General features: G+C 59.0%; 1 protein-coding gene across 1 annotated transcript; it reads right to left on the reverse strand.

Annotated features, from left to right (window-relative positions):
- Positions 1–998: 998 nt before the first annotated feature.
- Positions 999–21,244, reverse strand: LOC123350020 (immunoglobulin superfamily member 1-like; the record flags this gene model as incomplete). The annotated part of the gene is made up of 9 exons (XM_044988354.1): positions 21,233–21,244; positions 19,390–19,418; positions 15,580–15,668; positions 15,435–15,470; positions 14,075–14,365; positions 13,043–13,327; positions 6,656–6,946; positions 5,620–5,904; positions 999–1,081 (listed from the first exon to the last, which is right to left on the reverse strand). Coding segments are annotated over exons 1-9 (1,401 nt in total), but the record flags the coding sequence as incomplete, so codon positions are not given.
- Between the last annotated feature and the right edge of the window lie 355 nt (positions 21,245–21,599).

Below are 21,599 nucleotides of genomic sequence, written 5' to 3' on the forward strand. Positions count from 1 at the left end.
TGAATATTTGGTTAACCCAGAGTCCTGGCCGCTGGGCATGTCAGACAGGAGAAGCCCCAGCACCCGGACCCTTGTCCCCCGCAGAAGCATGGTGGAGTGGGGGGCAGGGGAAGGCTTAGCACCAGGACCTACGCTGAGGCCCTGGGACAGGAGGATTATCGCTACCTGCCATGGCCTCAGGGCTGGGGGACTCTCACTCCCCACTGCACCCTGCGGCCAAGGGGCAGGGACAGAGCTTCTCCGGGCCTGGGGATGCAGTGGGGAGGGGGGCAGGGGCAGAAAGGGGTGGGGCTGTCAGCGGGGCCGCAGGCCGAGGAGGCGGAACAGGAGAGGGAGGCAGGTGGAAGGGGGGGAGGGATCCCCCTTGCCCTGGCCCAGGGCCCCAGGAAACCTTAATCCACCTCAGCCCGTGACTCAGCATCGATTGTCACAGTCAGTCCGGGGAGGGGGGTTGTGGCTGGGGACGGTGCCGGCTCGGCAGCCCCTGGGCCCTGACTCCTCTGTGCGTCCCGAGTGCGGGGGCAGTCGGGGGAGCATCCCCTGGGAAAGGCCCCTGCTCTGCAGCTCCCCCTGGGGGCAGGGATCCCCCCTCCCCCAGCCCTGAACCCCCAGGAGCTGCTGCTCCCCCTTGGCTGGGGAACCCCCCAGTGACACTTTCCCTGCTCCCTGTCCAGGCCAGTCCTAGGGCTCTGGGCAGAACCTGGCTCTGAGCATCCCATCAGGTGCAGAACTTCTGAGGGTTCGGCTGGGAGTGGGGCTGAGATGGGGGACACTGAGCCGGGATCCTCACTTGCTACCACCAGCTCCACGGGGTCGCTGGGCTGCGAGGAGACGAAGGGCTCTGACCGGTTCCAGTAGCTGCAGCTGTAGCTCCCTCCGTGCTGCCGGCCCACGCTGGGGATGCGGAACTCGGCCCCGTCCCCAGCAGGGTCCATGTGTCGCTGCGGGTTCAGGTCTCCAGCCTTGTGCAGGAAGAACCTCACGTCCCGGCGCTGCCCCTGACACCGGATGGTGACGTCTGCCCCTGGGGCCATGACCCCAGTGAGGCTCAGAGAGATGGAGGGTCTGGGTAAGCTGGGATCTGCGCACAGGAGACAGGCTGTGAGAGCCAGACCCAGGCACCCACCCAGCCCTAGCCTCCCCAGCCAGCCCCAGCTACGGGCAGATCCAGGGGCCCCTTGGCAGAGATTCCCTCCCAGATCCCAGAGTTTCCCCCACCCAGAATCCCGGCCCTGCGAGCTGGGCTCCCAGCCCCACAGACACGGAGCTACGGCTCCCTAGTTCTTGGGATACTCATATGCCCGTGTGTGGCCCCTGTCTCATTCACTGTGTCGGGTCGTCCTGGTGGCACGTGGGTACGGCCAAGCTAGCTGCAGCAGCTCCTCCCCAGCACAGGCTGCCGCGAGGGCACCACGCCCAGCCCCCGCTCCCTGCATCGGCTTCCCGCAGACGGAGTCAAGTCCGAGGTCTCTGCCCTGATCTCCGAGGTGCCCGAGGGCTGAGCCCAGCGTGTTCCCGGCTCCGACTGCAGGGGGCTGCGAGTGCCGGGTGCGTGGGGCCGGGCTGGGCGCTCGGGGACAAGCCGCCCAGGGCGCCGGGTGCACACGCGAGCGGCTAGTCCTGCCTGCCCACGGCTCCATTGCTGTTTTCAGCTCCATCAGAGCTAACCCGGGTGCCGCCCGCCCGCCGGCCCCCAGCTGCAGGGCAGACACCCCACAACAGCCCACAGCTCTGGGGTGACCCCGGGGTGTCGGCTCCCTGCTTCCGGCCCGGCCACAATCAGGGTCACGCTCGTCTGGGCCGGGGACAGAACTTCCTCCGGGCCGGGCCCAGGCTGCAGAACGAGCTCCCCCAGCAGCCAAGGGCCCCCCAAACCTCCCCACCTCCAGCTCCAAGGCCAGGTGCCCTCCCCCGGCCGGCCTGCTCCGTTATCGACCCGGGGCAGCTTGGCCATTGACCCCCCCAGACCAGCCCCTCCGCGGTGGGCACAGACCTCCCCCGGGGAGAGGATGAGAGAGAACGACCTGCCCGGGACAGACGGGGTGTCATACATAGTTAGTAAAGGGTTAACACATGGTACCTGGTGCCCACCTGACCAGAAGGACCAATCAGGGAAGAGAATTTAAAAATTCCTAGGAGGGAACTTTTTTCTCTGTTTGGTGTTTTTTTTTTATTAGCCGTTTGGAATTACAAGAGTCCAGACGCTTAATCAAGTCTTCTCATCTTTCTGAACTAATTTCTTCTAGTCAAGATAGTGAGTATTAGTAAGGTACTGGGTACCTCATCTGATAATCCTATGTTTGCAATCTTGTGTGTTTGCTATTGAAATTCTTTTATTCTCTTTGTATTGTTTGTACTGAGGAGGGGGAATTCTCTCCAGAAATTGTTAAGGTTGTACCCTATGAACATCCGGCTTGGACTCATAGACATTGTGTATTTTCTTGTTTTTTTCTTTTAATAAATTCTTTCTATACAGATTTGATTAAGTTCCTTAAGCTGTGGATTCAGGGAGAGGAAGCTAAGAGGTTCTCTCTGAGCAGAGAGGAGAGGGGAGAGGGAGGGGGAAGAGAACAGGATATTTCTCCCTCTGTGATTTGATCTGTGTTTCCCCAGGGAATTCTTTGGAAAGAGGAGGGGGGAACAGGAGTGTTACAATTAACAATTTCTGGAGAGAATTCCCCCTCCTCCATACAAACAATACAAAGAGAATTAAAGAATTTCAATAGCAAACACACAAGATTGCAAACATAGGATTATCAGATGAGGTACCCAGTACCTTACTAATACTCACTATCTTGACTAGAAGAAATTAGTTCAGAAAGATGAGAAGACTTGATTAAGCGTCTGGACTCTTGTAATTCCAAACGGCTAATAAAAAAAAAACACCAAACAGAGAAAAAAGTTCCCTCCTAGGAATTTTTAAATTCTCTTCCCTGATTGGTCCTTCTGGTCAGGTGGGCACCAGGTACCATGTGTTAACCCTTTACTAACTATGTATGACACGGGGCCACGGCGCTTAATGCTCGACTGGCAGGCACCCGACACCGCGGTGACCAGGGCAGCGTCAGACCATGTGCAGGGTAGAAGGCTGCTCCCCCCTGGCTGGGACCCCCCAGTCATTCCGTCCCCCGTCCCCGGCCGGGCGTCCACTCTGTTGGGCTCAGGGCTCAGGGCAGAGCTGGGCTCTGAGTGGCCCATCGGTGTGAGCTCTCGGGGATCTAGCTGGGTGTGGGGCTGGGAGCCAAGGTGCCGGGCTGGGCCCCTCACTTGCTACCACCAGCTCCACAGGGCAGGAGGAGACAGGTTGTGAGACACAGACCCCGGCACAGTCACTGCGCCCCATCCCCACAGCCCATCCCCAGTGACGAGGCCAATACAGGGGCTGCAGGGAGAGTCTCCTGGATGCTTTTCCCCCGGATCCAAGACCGAGAGAGCTGGGCTAGCAACACAAGAGACAAAGGGCTCCCCACCCGGCAGCAGGGCAACGTGCAGATCCATCTGCCAGGAGCCCTGGGAGGGGTGGCTGGGCAAGGCAAGGAGAGGCCGAGGGGACCTAGAGGCCAATTGTGTTTTCTCTCCATCGGCTGGGGAAGGAGGAATCAGTTCGGTGGGGAACGATCACAAGTGAATCAGAGTTCGCTGGTGTGGCAGGAACTGCTGGGTAGGGTCACACTGGGAACTATTGCTGAGCTGCCTGAACAGTAACTGCCATTGGCTGAATTAAACCCACTTCATGGGCAACAATTTTTACTCATGGAGCCCCAGGAGCTGGAGTTGGAGCGTCCCAGGCACTAGGCCAGAACCCACCGCGCTACGGACCCGTCGCGGCTTCTCTGTCCCTAGGCTGGTTTGTTGTATCTTGAGCCCTCCCCTTGCGCCGTCTCTGTTTGCTGCTCTGAGCTCCAGCTCAGACACCTGCAGCGATTTCCCCAGGTGATGGGTCGGCTTCTCAATGCCACAACTGTCCCTCCGCTGCTTTTCCTAGAGTCCCTTTGCTCTGGGACAAAATCTCTCTTCCCGTTGCTGCAGCTGAAGGTTTTCTAACAATTTACTGCACAATTCGTCCTTTAACTTTCCCCTCCTGCCTCTGTCTTTCCTCTCTTTGCCTCCCCCTGTTCCTGCCATCTCTGCCCCTTCTCAACGGGACTGTCCCCCTGCCAGCTCTGTGCCTGGTGCCCTTCGATGACACAGCTCGGCCACCGGGTCCCTTTCCACTGGCTCCCGCTCGCTAGGTGTGGTGGAGTAGGGGCTGTCGGAGATAGGTGAGAGGCAGTTATTCAGCTGTAACATCAGCTAGGCAGGGGGGAGGGGAGGCCGACACCCCTGCCCGGGAAGCTAGAGAAAGGAAAGGGTTGAGTGGGGAGGGTGGAGTCAATTGGTCAGTTTTCGGTTTTGGGACCGGGGTGGTGGGTTTGCAGGGGAACCTGTGCTGGAATCCAGACACCCTGAACCCCCAGAAAGGCCAGATTGAGGGGTCCTGGCTCTGAACACGAGCTCTGCTGTATCCTGTGTTCCTGTTATCTAATAAACCTTCTGTTTTACTGGCTGGCTGAGAGTCACTGTGAGTCCCAGGAAGAGGGGTGCAGGGCCGGACTCCCCCACACTCCGTGACACTGGGTCCCTGCGTTTCTGGTGCCGGTTGGTACCTCGCTGGCTGCTGGTGTCTCTCCCCGGCGCTGGGCAGCCTCCCTCCAAACTCTACCAGCCGTTTCCACCAGCAGCGCTGGGGCGGGGGAGGGGCTGCTGGCTGCTGTCCCCCGCTGGTTTCTATCTCTCCCCACCACAAAAAAATCCTGCCCCAGGCTCGAGCTCCCCCCACTTCCCCTGCCCGGGAATCCTTGGGGGCCTCCCCACAGCTGTTGTTTCCAGGCTGCTTCAGAGCAGCCAACGTGTGCAGCTCCCACTGCTCTGTAACCCGACAGCCCCCAGCCCAGGTGGGCATCACACAGCCGGCCCTGGAAGGCCGTCGCAGGCTGGGGGCGGGGCCGGCTGGGCAGCCCCTGGTCCCGACTCCTCTGTGCATCCCCAGAGCCGGGGCAGCCAGGGGAGCATCCCACTGGGACAGGCCCCTGCTCTGCAGCTCCCCCTGGGGGCAGGGCTGTGTTCCTGCTAATTATTTACATCCAGGTGCGGAATGAATTTTGTTGTGTGCACAGAGAGGTGATATGTGACGGAGGTGGGGCAGAGGGTTGGGGTGCTGGGGGGGAGGGGGAGGGCTCCGGCTGGGGGTCGGGTCTCTGGGGTGGGGCTGGGGATGAGGGGTTTGGGGTGCAGGCTGCCCCAGGGCTGCAGCGGGGAGAGAGGACTCCCCCCAGCCCTCTGTTGCCGCGGCAGCCTGGGGCCGGGGGAGAGGTGCCTCTCCCTGGCCACGGCAGCTTAGAAGTAATTTAGGGGCAGGGGACCTCCCCTCCCTCGGCCCCTAATCTCAGGCAGCTGCTGCTCCCCCCTAGCTAGGGAACCCCCCAGTGACTCCATCCCCTCTCCCCGGCCGGGCGTCCCCTCTGTGGGGTCAGGGCTCAGGGCAGAGCCTGGCTCTGAGCATCCCATTGGCACCGAGTCCCCGTGAGGGTCTGGCTGGGGGTGGGGCTGGGAACGGGGACGCCGAGCCGGGCCCCTCACCTCTCACCACCAGCTCCACGGGGTCGCTGGGGTACGACAAGGCAAACGGCGCCGATTTGCTGTGATAGGAGCAGCTGTAGCTCCCACCATGCTCCCGGCTCACGTTGCTGATGGGAAACACAACTTCAAACCCGTCCGAATCCACAGGTGGGAAATGGCGTCGCTCTTTATTCAGCACGAACCGCACGCCCTGGTGCTGCCCCCGACACCGGACACTCACGGATCCCCCCAGGGAGACCCCCCCGCTGGGGCTCAGGGAGATGCTGGGTTTGGGGTAGCTGGGCTCTGCAGAGGGAAGCAGACAGGCCGTGAGACTCAGGCCCCGTCACTCACTCCTGGGGCCCGTCCTCACCACGTGGCCTCAGTGGTGGGTCAGACCCGGCGGCCCTGGGGACAGGCTCCTGGATCCCTTTCCACAGGGGCCAGAGTCTCCCCTCAGCCCTGGGCTCACAGCATGAGACTCGGAGCCACCCCAGCCCCTGGGGCCCAGAGCTCTGCTCCCCGGCGGGTGCCAGACCAATCCAGTCTCCAGGGTCCATTCACTCCCTGGCTTCTCTGCTGGGAGGGCTGGGAGCCAGGACTCCTGGGTTCTGTCCCCGGCTCTAGGAGGGGAGTGGGGTCTAGTGGGGAGAGCAGGGAGGACGGGGGGCCAGGACTCCTGGGTTCTGTGCACAGCACCACCACTGACTTGTAGGGGACTGTGCAAGTCTCTACTATACACTGAGGTTTAAAACCTTCAGCTCTGCCCATGGCCCCCTAACTGATGTGTTGCCTGGGAAAGGCCCCCCCTGCTCTGCAGCTCCCCCGGTGGGCAGGCATCCCCCTTCCTCTGCCCCAAATCTCCAGCAGCTGCTTCTCCCCCCTGGCTGGGGAACCTCCCAATCCCAGTGACTCCCCTGTCTCTGGCCGGGCGTCCCCTCTGCTGGGCCCAGGGCTCAGGGCAGAGCCTGGCTCTGAGCATCCCATTGGTACAGAGCCCTAGAGGGTCTAGCTGGGTGTGGGGATGGGAACAGGGACACTGAGCCGGGCAGCTCACCTGCTACCACCAGCTGCACGGGGTCGCTGGGCTCTGAGGAGATGAAGGGCTCTGACCGGGGCCGGTAGCTGCAGCTGTAGCTCCCTCCATGCTGCCGGCCCACCCTGGGGATGCGGAACTCGGCCCCGGCCCCAGCAGGGTCCATGTGTCGCTGCGGGTTCCGGTCTCGAGCCTTGTGCAGGAAGAACCTCACGTCCCGGCGCTGCCCCTGACACCGGATGGTGACGTCTGCCCCTCGGGCGGTGACCCAAGTGGGGCTCAGGGAGATGGAGGGTCTGGGTAAGCTGGGATCTGCGCACAGGAGACAGGCTGTGAGAGCCAGACCCAGGCACCCACCCAGCCTGGCCTCCCGCCCAGCTTCAGCCACGGGCAGATCCAGGGGCCCCTGGGCAGAGATTCCCTCCCAGATCCCAGAGTTTCCCCCACCCAGAATCCCGGCCCTGTGTGCTGGGCTCCCAGCCCCACAAACACTGAGCCGCAGCTCCCTAGTTCTTGGGATCCTCATATGCCGTGTGTGGCCCCTGCCTCGGTCACTGTGTTGGGTCTGCCCTGGTGGCACGTGGGCACAGCCAAGCTAGCTGCAGCAGCTCCTCCCCAGCACAGGCTGCCGCGAGGGCACCACGCCCAGCCCCCGCTCCCTGCATCGGCTTCCCGCAGACGGAGTCACGTCCGAGGTCTCTGCCCTGATCTCCGAGGTGCCCGAGGGCTGAGCCCAGCGTGTTCCCGGCTCCGGCTGCAGGGTGCGGCGAGTGCCGGGTGCGTGGGGCCGGGCTGGGCGCTCGAGGACAAGCCGCCCAGGGCGCCGGGTGCACACGCGAGCGGCTAGTCCTGCCCGCCCACGGCTCCGTTGCTGTTTTCAGCTCCATCAGAGCTAACCCGGGAGCCCCCCGCCGGCCCCCAGCTGCAGGGCAGACACCCCACAATAGCCCACAGCTCTGAGGTGACCCCGGGGTGTCGGCTCCCTGCCCCCGGCCCGGCCACAATCAGGGTCCCGCTCGTCTGGGCAGGGGACAGAACTTCCCCCGGGGCCGGGCCCAGGCTGCAGAACGAGCTCCCCCAGCAGCCAAGGGCCCCCCAAACCTCCCCACCTCCAGCTCCAAGGCCAGGCGCCCTCCCCCGGCCGGCCTGCTCCGTTATCGGCCCGGGGCAGCGCGGCCATTGACCCCCCAAACCGCCCCAGACCAGCCCCTCCGCGGTGGGCACAGACCTCCCCCGGGGAGAGGACGAGAGAGAACGACCCGCCCGGGACAGACGGGGCCACGGCGCTTAATGCTCGACTGGCAGGCGCCTGACACCGCGGTGACCAGGGCAGCGTCCGACCATGTGCAGGGTAGAAGGCTGCTTCCCCCGGCTGGGACCCTCCAGAGACTCCGTCCCCCCTCCCCGGCCGGGCGTCCCCTCTGCTGGGCCCAGGGCTCAGGGCAGAGCCTGGCTCTGAGTGGCCCATCGGTGCGAGCCCCCGGTGATCTAGCTGGGTGTGGGACTGGGAGCAGGGACGCTGAGCCGGGCCCCTCACTTGCTACCACCAGCTCCACAGGGCAGCAGGAGACAGGTTGTAAGACACAGACCCTGGCACAGTCACTGCGCCCCGTCCCCACAGCCCGGCCACAGTGACGAGGCCGATACAGGGGCCTGCAGGGAGAGTCTCCTGGATGCTTTTCCCCTGAATCCAAGACCGAGAGAGCTGGGCTAGCGACACAAGAGACACAGGATCCCCCACCCCTCAGCAGGGCAACGGCGCGGATCCATCTGCCAGGAGCCCAGGGAGGGGTGGCTGGGGCAGGGCAAGGAGAGGCCGAGGGGACCTAGAGGCCAATTGCGTTTTATCTCCATCGGCTGGGGAAGGAGGAATCAGTTCAGTGGGGAACGATCACAAGTGAATCAGAGTTCGCTGGTGTAGCAGTTACTGCTGGGTAGGCAGGGCCGGCTCTAGGCACCAGCGCACCAAGCATGTGCTTGAGGCAGCACTTTCCAAGGGGCAGCACTCAAGCCTCCTCCCCCTCCACCCGCTTTTTTTTTTTTTTTGCGTGGGGCGCAAAAAGCCGGGCGCTAGCCCGGAACCAAGATGTTCCCTGTCAGCTGAGGCTTTCATGCTGAGCTGGAACGGAAACATCAGTTCTGGCTTCAGTCGCTAGACGGCGCTCATGGCAGCCTGAGTTGCACAGGCTGGACTGCCGCCCGGAGCCAGAGCATCAGCCCCGGGAGCTGAGCCCGGCAGGGGCAGCTCTAGACATTTCGCCACCCCAAGCACGGCGTCATGGCCGCGGGGGCGCTCTGCCTGTCGCCGGTCCCGCAGCTCCGGTGGACCTCCCGCAGGCGTGCTGCCGAAGGCTGCCTGCCTGCCGCCCTCCCGGCGACCGGCAGAGCGCCCCCCGTGGCATGCCGCCCCAAGCACGCGCTTGGCGTGCTGGGGCCTGGAGCCGCCCCTGGAGCCCGGGCTGCAGCGGCGAGAGGGGCTCAGCTCCGGGGGATGATGCTCTGGCTCTCCAGCGGCAGGGCAGCCTGAACTGCAGTCCAGCCTGGGTGTGAGGAGCCGGAGAGGGAGAGAAGTGGGGCCCGGCATGCAGGGAGGAGGGAGGGGTCCGGCTGCCACTGCTGCTCTGCTCTGAGTCTCTCCAGGGCGGCGCGGCATTTCCCCACCCGAGTGGGCTGTGCATGGCGCCGCCGGGCTAGGCAGGGGGCGAGGATCCTGGCTCCTGGGCTGACAGGGTGTGTGGCTGGGCAGACCGAGCTGCCAGGGAACTGCCTCCCCCAGTCCCAACCCACTGCCCACCTCCCCCAAACTGCCTGTTCTGGGTGGGGAGAGGCAGAGCCCAGCTCCGAGGAGGGCAGCGGGGGATACTGCCTCGCCAGGGGACCCCCAAGGCTCAGGCACCTGGGGGTCAGTGTCTTGTCCTCTCAGCTCTGCCTACACGGGGCTGGGGAAGCAGTTGTCAGCGCCTGTCCCTCTCAGCCCTTGCACCCCCCATCCCTCTCGCAGCCCCTCCACTTGTACCTCTCCCCGTCGCTCCTTCACCACACCCCTTCCCCTTGTACTCTCCTTTCCCCCGCACCTCTCCCCTTGTACCCTCCCCCGGACCTCACCGACCCCTTCCCCTGCCCCTCTTCTCCTGCAACCCTCCTGATACCCCCTCTCCTCCTCCACCCTCCTCCGCAAGTACACCACACCCCACTTCTTTGCCAGTGTAGAGCCCCCAAGCACCCCCACACCTGCTCCGCTGCCTGAACCCTCTTTACTAGATCCCCATCCCTTTACAGGTACAAGGTTTGAGGGTTAGTCCCTAGGCCTCCCATGTGCATTTGGAGCACTAAAAATGGGGTTGCAGGGGACGGGGACGGGGGGGGGGGAGATTTGTACTAAAGTGAAATAAAAATAGGAGAAACTGTTTGATCCCCACTGAAAGTGTAAACAGGGATTCCTGTGGTGAATGAGGAGGTAACGTTTGGGTGGGGGAGCCCAGGGCTGGGGCGGCAGGAGGTGCGGGTGTGGGGGAAGAGAGAGCCCAGGGCTGAGGTGGCAGGGGGTGGGGGAGGGCACTAGTGGAGGGGGGACAGCCCAGGGCTGGGGGGCAGCCAAATTTTTTTTTTGCTTGGGGCAGCAAAAAACCTAGAGCCGGCCCTGTGGGTAGGGTCTCACTGGGAACTATTGCTGAGCTGCCTGACCAGTAACTGCCATTGGCTGAATTAAACCCACTTCACGGGCAACAATTTACATTCATGGAGCCCCAGGAGCTGGAGTTGGAGCGTCCCAGGCACTAGGCCAGAACCCACCGCGCTACGGACCCGTCGCGGCTTCTCTGTCCCTAGGCTGGTTTGTTGTGTCTTGAGCCCTCCCCTTGCGCCGTCTCTGTTTGCTGCTCTGAGCTCCAGCTCAGATACCTGCAGCCATAGGCGGCAGGTTTGTATAATTTTTGGTGGGGCACAAAATGGTGGTGCCCCCCCGCTCCCGCCCTGTAAGCCGATATAAAATGAAGCTACAACGCGTCAGCGCCACAAGATTACAAGGGTCAATTAAAAGTGGAAAGTCAGAAGCAGCACTTGCCTACTTCAATATACGGTATTATATTTTGTTGCATCTGTTGTGATGAAGTGGGAATGTTCTTAATATTTTCTCTGAATACTGTGTGGGTGCCTCAGTTTCCCCTGCAAGATGCCAACTGAAGGTGTTGGGGACAAAGAGATCAGGTGGCCTCCTTGTCCAGAAGAGACACAGAGGCCAGAGGAGGGAGTGTCAGTTTGGAGCTGGCTGGGGAAATTGGGAGAGACCCAGAACTTGGTTCTGGGCTCCCCACCCCCCAAGATGGACCTGACAGAGGGGTTCTGTTTTCTGTACCAACAAGCTCTGTTTAAACTGTGTTCCCGTCATCTAATAAACCTTCTGTTTTACTGTCTGGCTGAGAGTCACATCTGACTGCAGAGTTGGGGTGCAGCGACCTCTGGTTGCCCCAGGACCAGCCTGGGCAGACTCACTTTGGAAAGTGCATGACGTGGAAGGGCATGCTGAATGCTCCGAGGTCAGACCCAGGAAGGTGTAAGCTTCTTGCCCTGGAGACAGTATGCTCCGAGAGAGGAGGCTCCCCCAGAGTCCTGACTGGCTTTGTATGGAGATGTTCCAAAGCATCACAGCATCCCCTTCCACACCGTGCACTTCCCAGAAGTCCGCACAGGCACTGACACTCCCTCCTCCGGCCTTTGTCTCTTTTCCAGGCATTAGGAGGCCACCTGATCTCTCTGTTCTCCAACACCTTCAGTTGGCACCTTGCAGGGGAAACTGATTTGGGAGAAATGAAGTAAAAGCTGCCCAAACCGAGCTTGAGCACTCCTGAATTTTGAGGTGTTCAAATCTGGAAGGCAGGTGCTGGGGGTGGGAGAGGGCTGTGGGCTCCATGGGGGAGCATGGCAGCAACTGTCTGGAGCTGCATGGAGCCAGATACGCTGGTCTGAGTGGCACAGTAAGCAGTTTGGGGGTTGGAGAAGAGGTAGGGAGTTCCGGGGGGCAGTCAAGGGACAAGGAGCAGGGGGAGTTGGATGGGGCAGAGGTTCGAAGGGGCAGTCAGGGGACAGGCAGCAATTGGATAGGCATGGGAGTCTAAGAGGTTTATCAGGGGACAGGTAGGGGGTGCGGTCCTGGGGGGGGGGAAGTTGGGTGGGGTCTCAGGAGGGGGCAGTTGGGGACAAGGAGAAGGGAGGCTTAGATAGGGGCTGAGGTCCCAAGGGGCAGTTAGGGGCAGGGGTCTCGGGAGGGGGTAATTGGGGAACAAGGACCAGTGGGGCTTAGATAGGGGGTGGAGGTTCTGGGGGGCAGTTGGGGCAGGGGTCTGGGGAGGGGGCAATCAGCGGACAGAGGCTGGGATTCAAAGGGCTCTGGGCTGCCTGCAACCGCGGGGAGCCCGCAGCCCTTAAAAACTCAGCCGCGGCAGGGATTTAAAGGGCTCTGGGCTGCCTGCAACCGGGGGGAGCTGAGACCCTTTTAAATCCCAGCCGCAGCCGGGAATCAGAGGGCTCTGCGCTGCCCGCTGCGGCGGGGAGCCCAGAGCCCTTTAAATCTCAGCCGCGGCTGGGATTTAAAGGGCTCTGGGCTGCCTGCACCCGCGGGGAGCACAGAGCTTTTAAAATCCCAGCCGCGGCCGGGAATCAGAGGGCTCTGGGCTCCCCGCCGCAGCAGGCAGCCCAGAGCCCTCTGATTCCCGGCCGCGGCTGGGATTTAAAAGGCTCTGGGCTGCCCGCCGCAGCAGGCAGCCCAGAGCCCTCTGCTTCCCGGCCGCGGCTGGGATTTAAAAGGCTCTGGGCTGGCCGCCGCGGCGGGGAGCCCAGAGCCCTCTGATTCCCGGCCGCGGCTCGGATTTAAAAGGCTCTGGGCTCCCCGCGGTTGCAGGCAGCCCAGAGCCCTTTAAATCCCAGCCGCGGCCGGGAATCAGAGGGCTCTGGGCTGCCTGCTGCGGCGGGCAGCCCAGAGCCTTTTAAATCCCAGGGTTGGAGTGCTGGGGGGGGGGTGAGGGCTCCGGCTGGGGGTCGGGTCTCTGGGGTGGGGCTGGAGATCAGGGGTGTGGGATGAAGGCTGCCCCAGGGCTGCAGCGGGGAGAGAGGACTCCCCCCAGCCCTCCGTTGCCGCAGCAGCCTGGGGCCGGGGGAGAGGTGCCTCTCCCTGGCCACAGCAGCTTAGAAGTAATTTAGGGGCAGGGGACCTCCCCTCCCTCGGCCCCTAATCTCAGGCAGCTGCTGCTCCCCCCTGGCTGGCTCCGTCCCCTCTCCCTGGCCGGGCGTCCCCTCTGCGGGGTCAGGGCTCAGGGCAGAGCCTGGCTCTGAGCGTCCCATTGGCACCGAGTCCCCATGAGGGTCTGGCTGGGGGTGGGGCTGGGAACGGGGACGCTGAGCCGGGCCCCTCACCTCTCACCACCAGCTCCACGGGGTCGCTGGGGTACGACACGTTGAACGGCACCAAATTCCTGTGATAAAAGCAGCTGTAGCTCCCGCCGTCCTCGCGGCTCACGTTGCTGATGCGAAATACAACCTCCAACACGTCCGAATCCATAGGTTGGAAATGGCGTCGCTCTTTATTCAGCACGAACCGCATGCCCTGGTGCTGCCCCCGACACCAGACGGCCACGGCTTCCCCCAGAGAAACCCCCGTGCTGGGGCTCAGGGAGATGCTGGGTTTGGGGTAGCTGGGCTCTGCAGGGGGAAGCAGACAGGCCGTGAGACACAGGCCCCGTCACTCACTCCTGGGGCCTGTCCTCACCACACGGCCTCAGTGGTGGGTCAGACCCGGCGGCCCTGGGGACGGGATCCTGGATCCCTTTCCACAGGGGCCAGAGTTTCCCCTCAGCCCTGGACTCACAGCATGAGACACAGAGCAACCCCAGCCCCTGGGGCCCAGAGCTCTGCTTCCCGGCGGGTGCCAGGCCAGGCCAGTCTCCAGGGTCCATTCACTCCCTGGCTCCTCTGCTGGGAGGGCTGAGAGCCAGGACTCTTGGGTTCTGTCCCCGGCTCTAGGAGGGGAGTGGGGTCTAGTGGGGAGAACAGGGAGGATGGGGGCCAGACTCCTGGGTTCTGTGCACAGCACCACCACTGACTTGTAGGGGGCCGTGCAAGTCTCTACTATACACTGAGGTTTAAAACCTTCAGCTCTGCCCATGGCCCCCTAACTGATGTGTTGCCTGGGAAAGGCCCCCTGCTCTGCAGCTCCCCCAGGGGGCAGGGATCCCCCTTTCCTCTGCTCCAAATCTCCAGCAGCTGCTTCTCCCCCCTGGCTGGGGAACCTCCCACTCCCAGTGACTCCCCTGTCTCTGGCCGGGCGTCCCCTCTGCTGGGCCCAGGGCTCAGGGCAGAGCCTGGCTCTGAGTGGCCCATCGGTGCGAGCCCCCGGGGATCTAGCTGGGTGTGGGGCTGGGAGCCGAGGTGCCAGGCTGGGCCCCTCACCTCCCACAATGATCTGCACAGGGTCGCTGGTCTCCGAGTAGGTAACGTTTCCTGCTCTTTCGCTATAACGACAGGTGTAGTTGCCCCCGTGTTCCCGTCTGGCGCTGGTGATGGGAAATTCAGCCTCAGAGCCGGCAGGGTCTGTGTAAGTCAGATAATTCCCATCTCCAGCCTTGTAGAAGAGGATCCTCATGCCCAGGCGCTGATGCCGACACTGGATGGTGACGTTTCCCCCCAAGGGGATCACCCCACTGGGGCTGACGGAGATGGAGGGTTTGGGGTAGGACCCCTCTGGAGTCACAAACAATCAGGCAGTAAGTGGGGGTGACACAAACCGCGTCCGTCTGATTCAATCCTCTGCCCATCTGTCGCTCCAGCGTTTCACCCCCCGCCCGTCCCTGGGGTGCAGCCCGGCCCCGCGGCTCACAGCCGGGGAGAGACACAGGAGGCAGAAAGGAGATTTCCAGTCTCAGATTCCCTCAGTTCTCCAGGGTCAATTCAGCTCTGCCCCCGCTGCACTCAGGGGTGACTGGTTTGACCCCGGGGCTGAGATCAGAATCACCCTCCTTCTGTTTTTCTAATGTTGCAGCCAAGCTGCAGCTCTGCTGGAGTTGGGCTGAACAGGGATTATACTTTAAAATATTCTAAAAATCACATTGACTCCAATTGTCCAGCAATGTGCTGTATGCACAGGAGTGTGGGGTGGGGTTCGTGGGACAAATCTGAGTCCTTTGAGCAAAGGCTCCGAAAAACACATTTGCAAAATCCCTCGGTTGTTCTAACATTTTCCTGCCCACCCCCGGGGCTCAGACTCCGGCTCTGCTCCGCCCCAAACCGCTCTCAGCCGCTGGGGATTTAGCTCCGCTCTGCACGGTGCCGGGGGCCCCTTTGGGGACGGGATATTCCCAAAGCTGCTCAGGGGACGTTCCGAACGCCGGGCCGGGCTGAGCCTGACCCACGAGCAAAGCAGTGACATGCGTGTGCAGCAAGCCAAGGGGGAGACACAACGGGGCCTTGCTCCAGTCCCTCTGCGTGTCCACGTCTTACAGCCCTGCTCGGCCTGACCCGTTCCCCGGGCTCCTGCCAGCTCCCCGGGCACAGTGCGGGGGGGGGGGGCGGGGGGGCTGGTGCCTTCACTCTGTATTTCCTGCTTTGAGTGCAGGTGAATTCACCCTGTGTGGTGCCCATCCCTGTAATGAGTGGGGCGAGGTCTCAGTCCCCTCCTCCGTGTGTGGAAGGGAGCAGAAGTCTGAGTGGATCATAACTTTGTGGGATCTGCTGCACCCCTCATCCCTCACCCACGTCCCTCGTCCTTAATGTGGAAATTCCCCCAGCTGCCCCATTCCCCACAGATACTCACCTCCCGACACCCCGCTGCACCCGGCCAGCCAGCAGCCTGGAAAGGAGACAGGTTGTTAGGGACCAGATCCCAGAGCAATTGGATCCTACACCCTGGGCTCAGATCCCCCCTATGGGCACACACCCTGGCTGTCTCCAATACTCACCGAGGAAGAGGACGGTGAGAGCAGATGCCATGACGGGGGCAGCGAGGGGCCCCTCAGCGCTGCCACCAACACCCTGGTGCTCAGCTCCACTGAGCCCCAAATAATGTACTTGTCTGCTGGCTGCAGCTACAGGAAGTCAACGATATCTCGTCTCTTCCTGCGTCCATCACACATTGTCTCTAATCTGCTGGTGAAATCTAGTGCGGTCAAAGCAACCCAGGGACTGTCAGCCTGGCCAAGCGTCACGCAGCTCCCAGCTTGTCTGTGTCTCTGGGGGGGGACGGGACAGGTCACCCTCTATGTACCCTGCAGCCTTGAGGAAAGTGCATCAGCCTGAGAGACCACAGGGTCTGGTCTTCAATCTTCCACTGACCACTATTTCCATCCCCTTTTCATTCTGGATTAAAGCGGCTGATGACCCATGTAGGTAAAATTAATACCTGATCGTGCAATTAAAGGCTGGTGTTGTGATGGAGCTGCATGAGGGGGCAGAGTTAAGGTCATTCAGGAAACTGTAACTGTGGCATTTCCTGGTGCTGGAGGGTTTGACTCTGCAGCCTGCCCTCTCACCCTGCCAACCTGCTCACCTGCGACACGAGCCATGGCACCGAGTGAGGAGCGGGCGCGATGGAGGACGCCTGGGTTTGCTGCCCCTTGGGCTTGGCACCAGGCTGCCCTCTGGGAAATGGCGCCTACCTGGGCTGGGAGGGGGACAGTGTGGGGGGCAGGAGAATACGGGGTGTCATAAACATACAACTAAGGGTAGCACAAATCCCTCTTTACCCTGTAAAGGGTTAATTTCTGCTTTACTTGTAAAGGGTTAAGAAGCTCAGATAACCTGGGGGGCACCTGACCAAAAGGACCCATAAGGGGAGAAGATACTTTCAGATCTTGGGGGGAAGGTTTTGGTCTGTGTCTCTTGGAGCCAGCTAGGAAACCAGGCAGAGAAATTATATCTCCTTAAGAATATCTGAACTAAGCATCTTGCAGAAATAGTAAGTAATAGCAAGGAAACGCATTAGGTTACCTTTTGTTTTGGCTTGTGAATTTTCCCTGTGCTAAGAGGGAGGTTTATCCCTGTTTTTGTAACTTTAAAGTTTTGTCTAGAGGGGAAATTCTCAGTGTTCTTGAGTCTTTTGCTATTCTGTAAAGTATTTACCACCCTGATTTTACAGAGGTGATTCTTTTACCTTTTCTTTAAGTAAAATTCTTCTTTTAAGAACCCAATTGATTTTTCATTGTTCTTAAGATCCAAGGGGTTGGGTCTGTGTTCACCTGTACCAATTGGGGAGGATGTTATTCTCAAGCCTCCCCGGGAAAGGGGGTGCAGGGCTTGGGGGAATATTTGGGGGGAATAGGACTCCGAGTGGTCCCTTCCCTGATTCTTTGTCTAAACCACTTGGTGGTGGCAGCGATACCGTTCAAGGTGGAATTTGTGCCTTGGGAAAGTTTTTAACCTAAGCTGCTAAAAATAAGCTTAGGGGGTCTTTCATGCGGGTCCCCACATCTGTACCCCAGAGTTCAGAGTGGGGAAGGAACCTGTGACGGTGCTGCCCGTGGGAGCCAGCTGAGGTCACTCAATTAGGGTGAACTGCAAACCAAACAGGGCAGACAAACCCCAAATGCTGGTGGTTATTCCAATACTTAGATTTACCAACCAGCACAAAACAGCTTCTACAGTACTTCACTGGTTACTCAGACGTCCAAACCCCGCAGTTCCCTTAAAGTGCCCAGCCTCAGGCCACCGTCCAGACACACCTCTCTCAGATATGATGATGATTCCTGAGAATCTTACTTCATCATATAAAAGAAAAGGTTCTTCCAATCCCAAAGGATCAGCCACATACCCAGGTCCAATTATAACTTAGATCTTACCCAAAATACACGCTATAGCCAATTCTTATTAACTAAGCTAAAATTTATTAAAAAAGAAAAGAGAGAGAGTGTTGGTTAAAAGATTAATCTACAGACAGACTTGAATTCAATTCTTGAGATTCAGATACACAGCAGACATGAGCTTGTAGTTGCCAAAAGTCCTTTTAGAAATAGTCCATAGGTTATAGTCCAATTTCCATATTCAGGGTGGCTCCAGTCAATGACTGGGGATCTCAGTCCTTATGGCTTAAGGTTTCCCCCTCTTGAAACCCAAAGCAGATCTGAGATGAAGAAGGATCGTGTCCCAGGCTTCTTATACATTTCCAGCAGCCTTTCGGCCTGAGAAAACAATAGGCTTAACTCCTTCTCCCAAACATCCTGGCAACTAGCACAGAGTAATTTATCCATTAAACAGTTCAGACACAGGTTAGCATAACCTTCAAAGAGACACATAGACAATAATACTATTTCACTCAAGTATCATTATAAATGTTAATATTCCCTTTTTGATCTTTGAATTAAAACTATAGCCATAGACAAGACTTGTTTGCTTGCATCACAAGACCTGAGCAAACATCTCCCCTTCTACCTCTAACCATGCAGACTTGCATTTCAAAACTCTAGTCATTTACATATCTTCCTAACCAGTCCTCAAGGTTCACCCATGGGTCAGGTCAGTCTATGAGTTAGTTAACTCTTTCTGGCCCTGTCATCTTTCAATGAGATATTATATCACAGTCATAACGTCACAGAACCCTGACATGGGGGGTGGCAGAATGTGGGGGAACACTGGGGGGTGAGGGGGCTGAGGGGAAGGAGCTGAGGGGGGCAGGGCAGTGGCGGGGAAGGGGGGACAATGGCTGTTGCCCCCCACGGTTGGGGGGTGCCTGGGTTCTCCCCTTGTGAGCATTTAAGGGTGGATCTTCCCCATGGCCATGAGGGGTACTGGGGGGCATCGCCCCTGGCTCCCTGCCTCTCCCAAGCCGGCCAGAGGTGCCCCAGCTCAGCTGGAGTTTTGGCCGAAAAACAAATCCCTCCACACACACCCCATCTGCCGACCCCGACTATGTGAGGGGGGAGCCAATCCCCATCCCCCATCCCGCTCGCCCCCATTGCCTTTCCACCTCCTCCCCACTCTTGTTTCCCCTCAAACGCCCGTCCCGTCACCCCTCCAGCACCCACCCACCCACCCCTTTTCTCTCTCCCCTCAAATTCCTCTCCCCGACTCCCTCCCTGATCTCAGCCCATCTCCCCTCTAATCCCTCCCCCCCACCCTCGGCCTGTCCCCCCAAACTCCCGTAGCCCCACTGCTCTTTGCAGAGGGGCTCACAGGCCCAGAGGGCTCAGGGGGGCTGGAAACTCTCTCCCTCGCCAGCGTTACCCAGGCCGGAGGCCGGGGCTCATTTCAAACTGAGCCCCTGGTTCTACTCGGCTCCCGGGCAAACCCCCAGCAGCAGCCGCTCACAGGCAAAGCTTTCGGGTTAACCCCCCGGCCAAGCAATCACACCCGGCCTGTCTATTGAAATGGGGGCTGAGCGACCGCGGCCAACAGCCGGAGTCAGCCCGGCTCCAAGTCTCGCTCCTTCGGGAGTCACCGGAGCAGAGCCACTTGTGTCCAGACCAGCCGGGCTGTGGGGGGAGGAACCGGTTCATTTCACTCTCCGGACGGACAGGCAGGGCGGCCGCTGACCCCGCTCCTAGTGTAAGCGGGGGAAGGGTCCCGCTATTGTGGGGAACTTTCCTGGCTTATACCCGCCCCGGTGGGATTGGCCAGTGAAAGGATCTGAGTCCTCGCTCCCACTCCCTTTACCCAGGGGCCTGCCTGACCTCGAGGGCTCCCCTTCCTCCCTCCCGTGCGGCAGAGTCCTCGTAACCCCGGCTCTCAGGTTGGAAGCAACAAAACCGGAGAGAGCTTTATTCAGGACATGCAATCACAAGAGAAGAACACAGCTGACAGAGAGCATCTCTGCCTCAGTTTCTCCAAAGTGCAATCGATGTCACACAAGCATTTATGCATTTTAGTGACCTGCATTAATTAACAACATCTGCAATTTGTGGGTTACGTCCCCCACATAGACAGTCCCTACTCCACCACACACCCGTCTCACGTCTCTTTCCCAGGCCCTGGTCACGCCAGCGTGATACCACAGGGTGACAATCTGTAGATCATGGAAGAAACTAGCTCCACTCTCAGGTTGGAAGCAACAAAACCGGAGACAGCTTTATTCAGGACATGCAATTGCAAGGGAAGAACACAGCTGACAGAGAGCATCTCTGCCTCAGTTTCTCCAAAGTGCAAACGATATCACACAAGCATTTATACATTTTAGTGGCCTGCATTAATTAACAACATCTGCAATTTGTCAGTTATGTTCTGCCCAGTCCTGTATTTTCTCACTTCTGTTCTCAAACCATCGCTATCTCAAGCCTGGGTCACACGGACTCCACTCTGCCGTCTTCCCACCCGCTTCTGACGTGAGCCCTGCTTCTACAGGGCCCGCGATATTAGGCTAAGACTTAGCACGACGGTTGCTCTGTTTCTTACAACTGAGAGGCCTACATTTAAATCCTTTAACCCTGTTGCCACAACATCTAAGTAGCAGCGTGGAGCCCCCGTATTCACCACTATGATAGAATTATGATGGGTTGGGTACAAAGTTGCCTTGTGAGGCATCATTTTAAAAGTCTTGATCTGCTGAACATTCATGTCCTGTTGCTCTGTGTGTGCTAAACTTGTGTGGGACGTTCTGAAGCATTGCTGGGTGTGCTGCTGAAATGTGTTGTGAGGTTGGGAGACCTTTCAGCTGCAACCACAGCCAACCTTTCAGCTGCAACAAAGGACCAGCCAGACACTGTTAATGGCTCATCAACACCCATCAAGGAAAGAATCCACTATCCCAGAGACTGTGCACAATGGAGATTGCTGGACCAATGGGGACTGCCTGGTCCCCGGGTTGCAGCAAACTGGAAGAAAATATAAAAGAGGGGAAGGGACATAATCCCTGGGCTTCTCTTCCCCACAATTCAACATCTGGAGGAACATCTGGAGGACAAAAACTTTGCACTGGGGAAGGGTGGTCCCAGGCTGGAATGGAGTCCAGTCTCTGTATTGAGGATCTGTAACCTGCTTGTCCCATCTGTAAAGTGACCATACGTACTGGTTTTACCAGTACAGTACTGGTTTTTTGGACATTGGTCTGATTAGTCGTGAGATGTAACCAGTACAGTTTAGAACTACAAAATCAAAAATTATTAATTTATCAAAAGATTGAGTACATCAAATCAATCCTTGATAAACCAGCCTAAATCAATTTTATTAATTTATCCTAGTTTTAGTTTTATTCTCGTTGTTGGATCTCGGCAATACTCGGCATTCAGCACACGCACTCTCACTATATTGTGGCCACAGCGACTCTTCGATAATACTCCCGCGCATTACATACAGCCCGACCGTGGGAACTCGATGATGACGTCATCACACAGAGCCCGCCAAAATCAACCAATTCGGTGTTAGCTTCGGACTATAAAAGGCCCTCCGCAGCACAGGACAGGCACCAGTGATCTGGCATCTTCGGACCGTGACACTGGCCCTCAGAGCTCCACGCTCTCTCGGTTACTCGAGCTTTTCGCTCCGCCGTTTTCACGGCGCACCTCGCTGATTCGCCAGGACCCGATGACTTCGCCCCCTTGGACCAGGATCAACGCCTTCGCCCCTTTGGACCAGGACCGGCATCTTCGCCCCCCTCGATCCTGGACCGGTGACTTCGCCCCCTCGGACCAAGACCGACATCCGACGAAGTTTGTAATAATTGTTTATTTTTGGACACCCATGGCGCCAAAACGACGAAAGTGCGTCTTCAATGATGAGTTAAAATCGAAATATACATTCATCAAAGCAAGTACTAATAATGACAATAGTGAGGTGGAATGTGTAAAATGCAGAAGTGTATTTTCTATTGCAAACAGTGGAAAAACCGACATTGAAAACCACATACAAACAGTCAAACATAAACGGGCCATGTCTGCAGCAATTGCAAGTATGAGTGTGACATCATATTTTAAGAAAAAACAATTTGAAGATGCTGAAAGAAAACTAGCTGCAGCTGAAGGTTTATGGGCATACCACACAGTAATGAATAATCACT

This window comes from Mauremys mutica, chromosome 15 (assembly GCF_020497125.1).
Source record: "Mauremys mutica isolate MM-2020 ecotype Southern chromosome 15, ASM2049712v1, whole genome shotgun sequence".
Taxonomy (NCBI): domain Eukaryota; kingdom Metazoa; phylum Chordata; order Testudines; family Geoemydidae; genus Mauremys; species Mauremys mutica.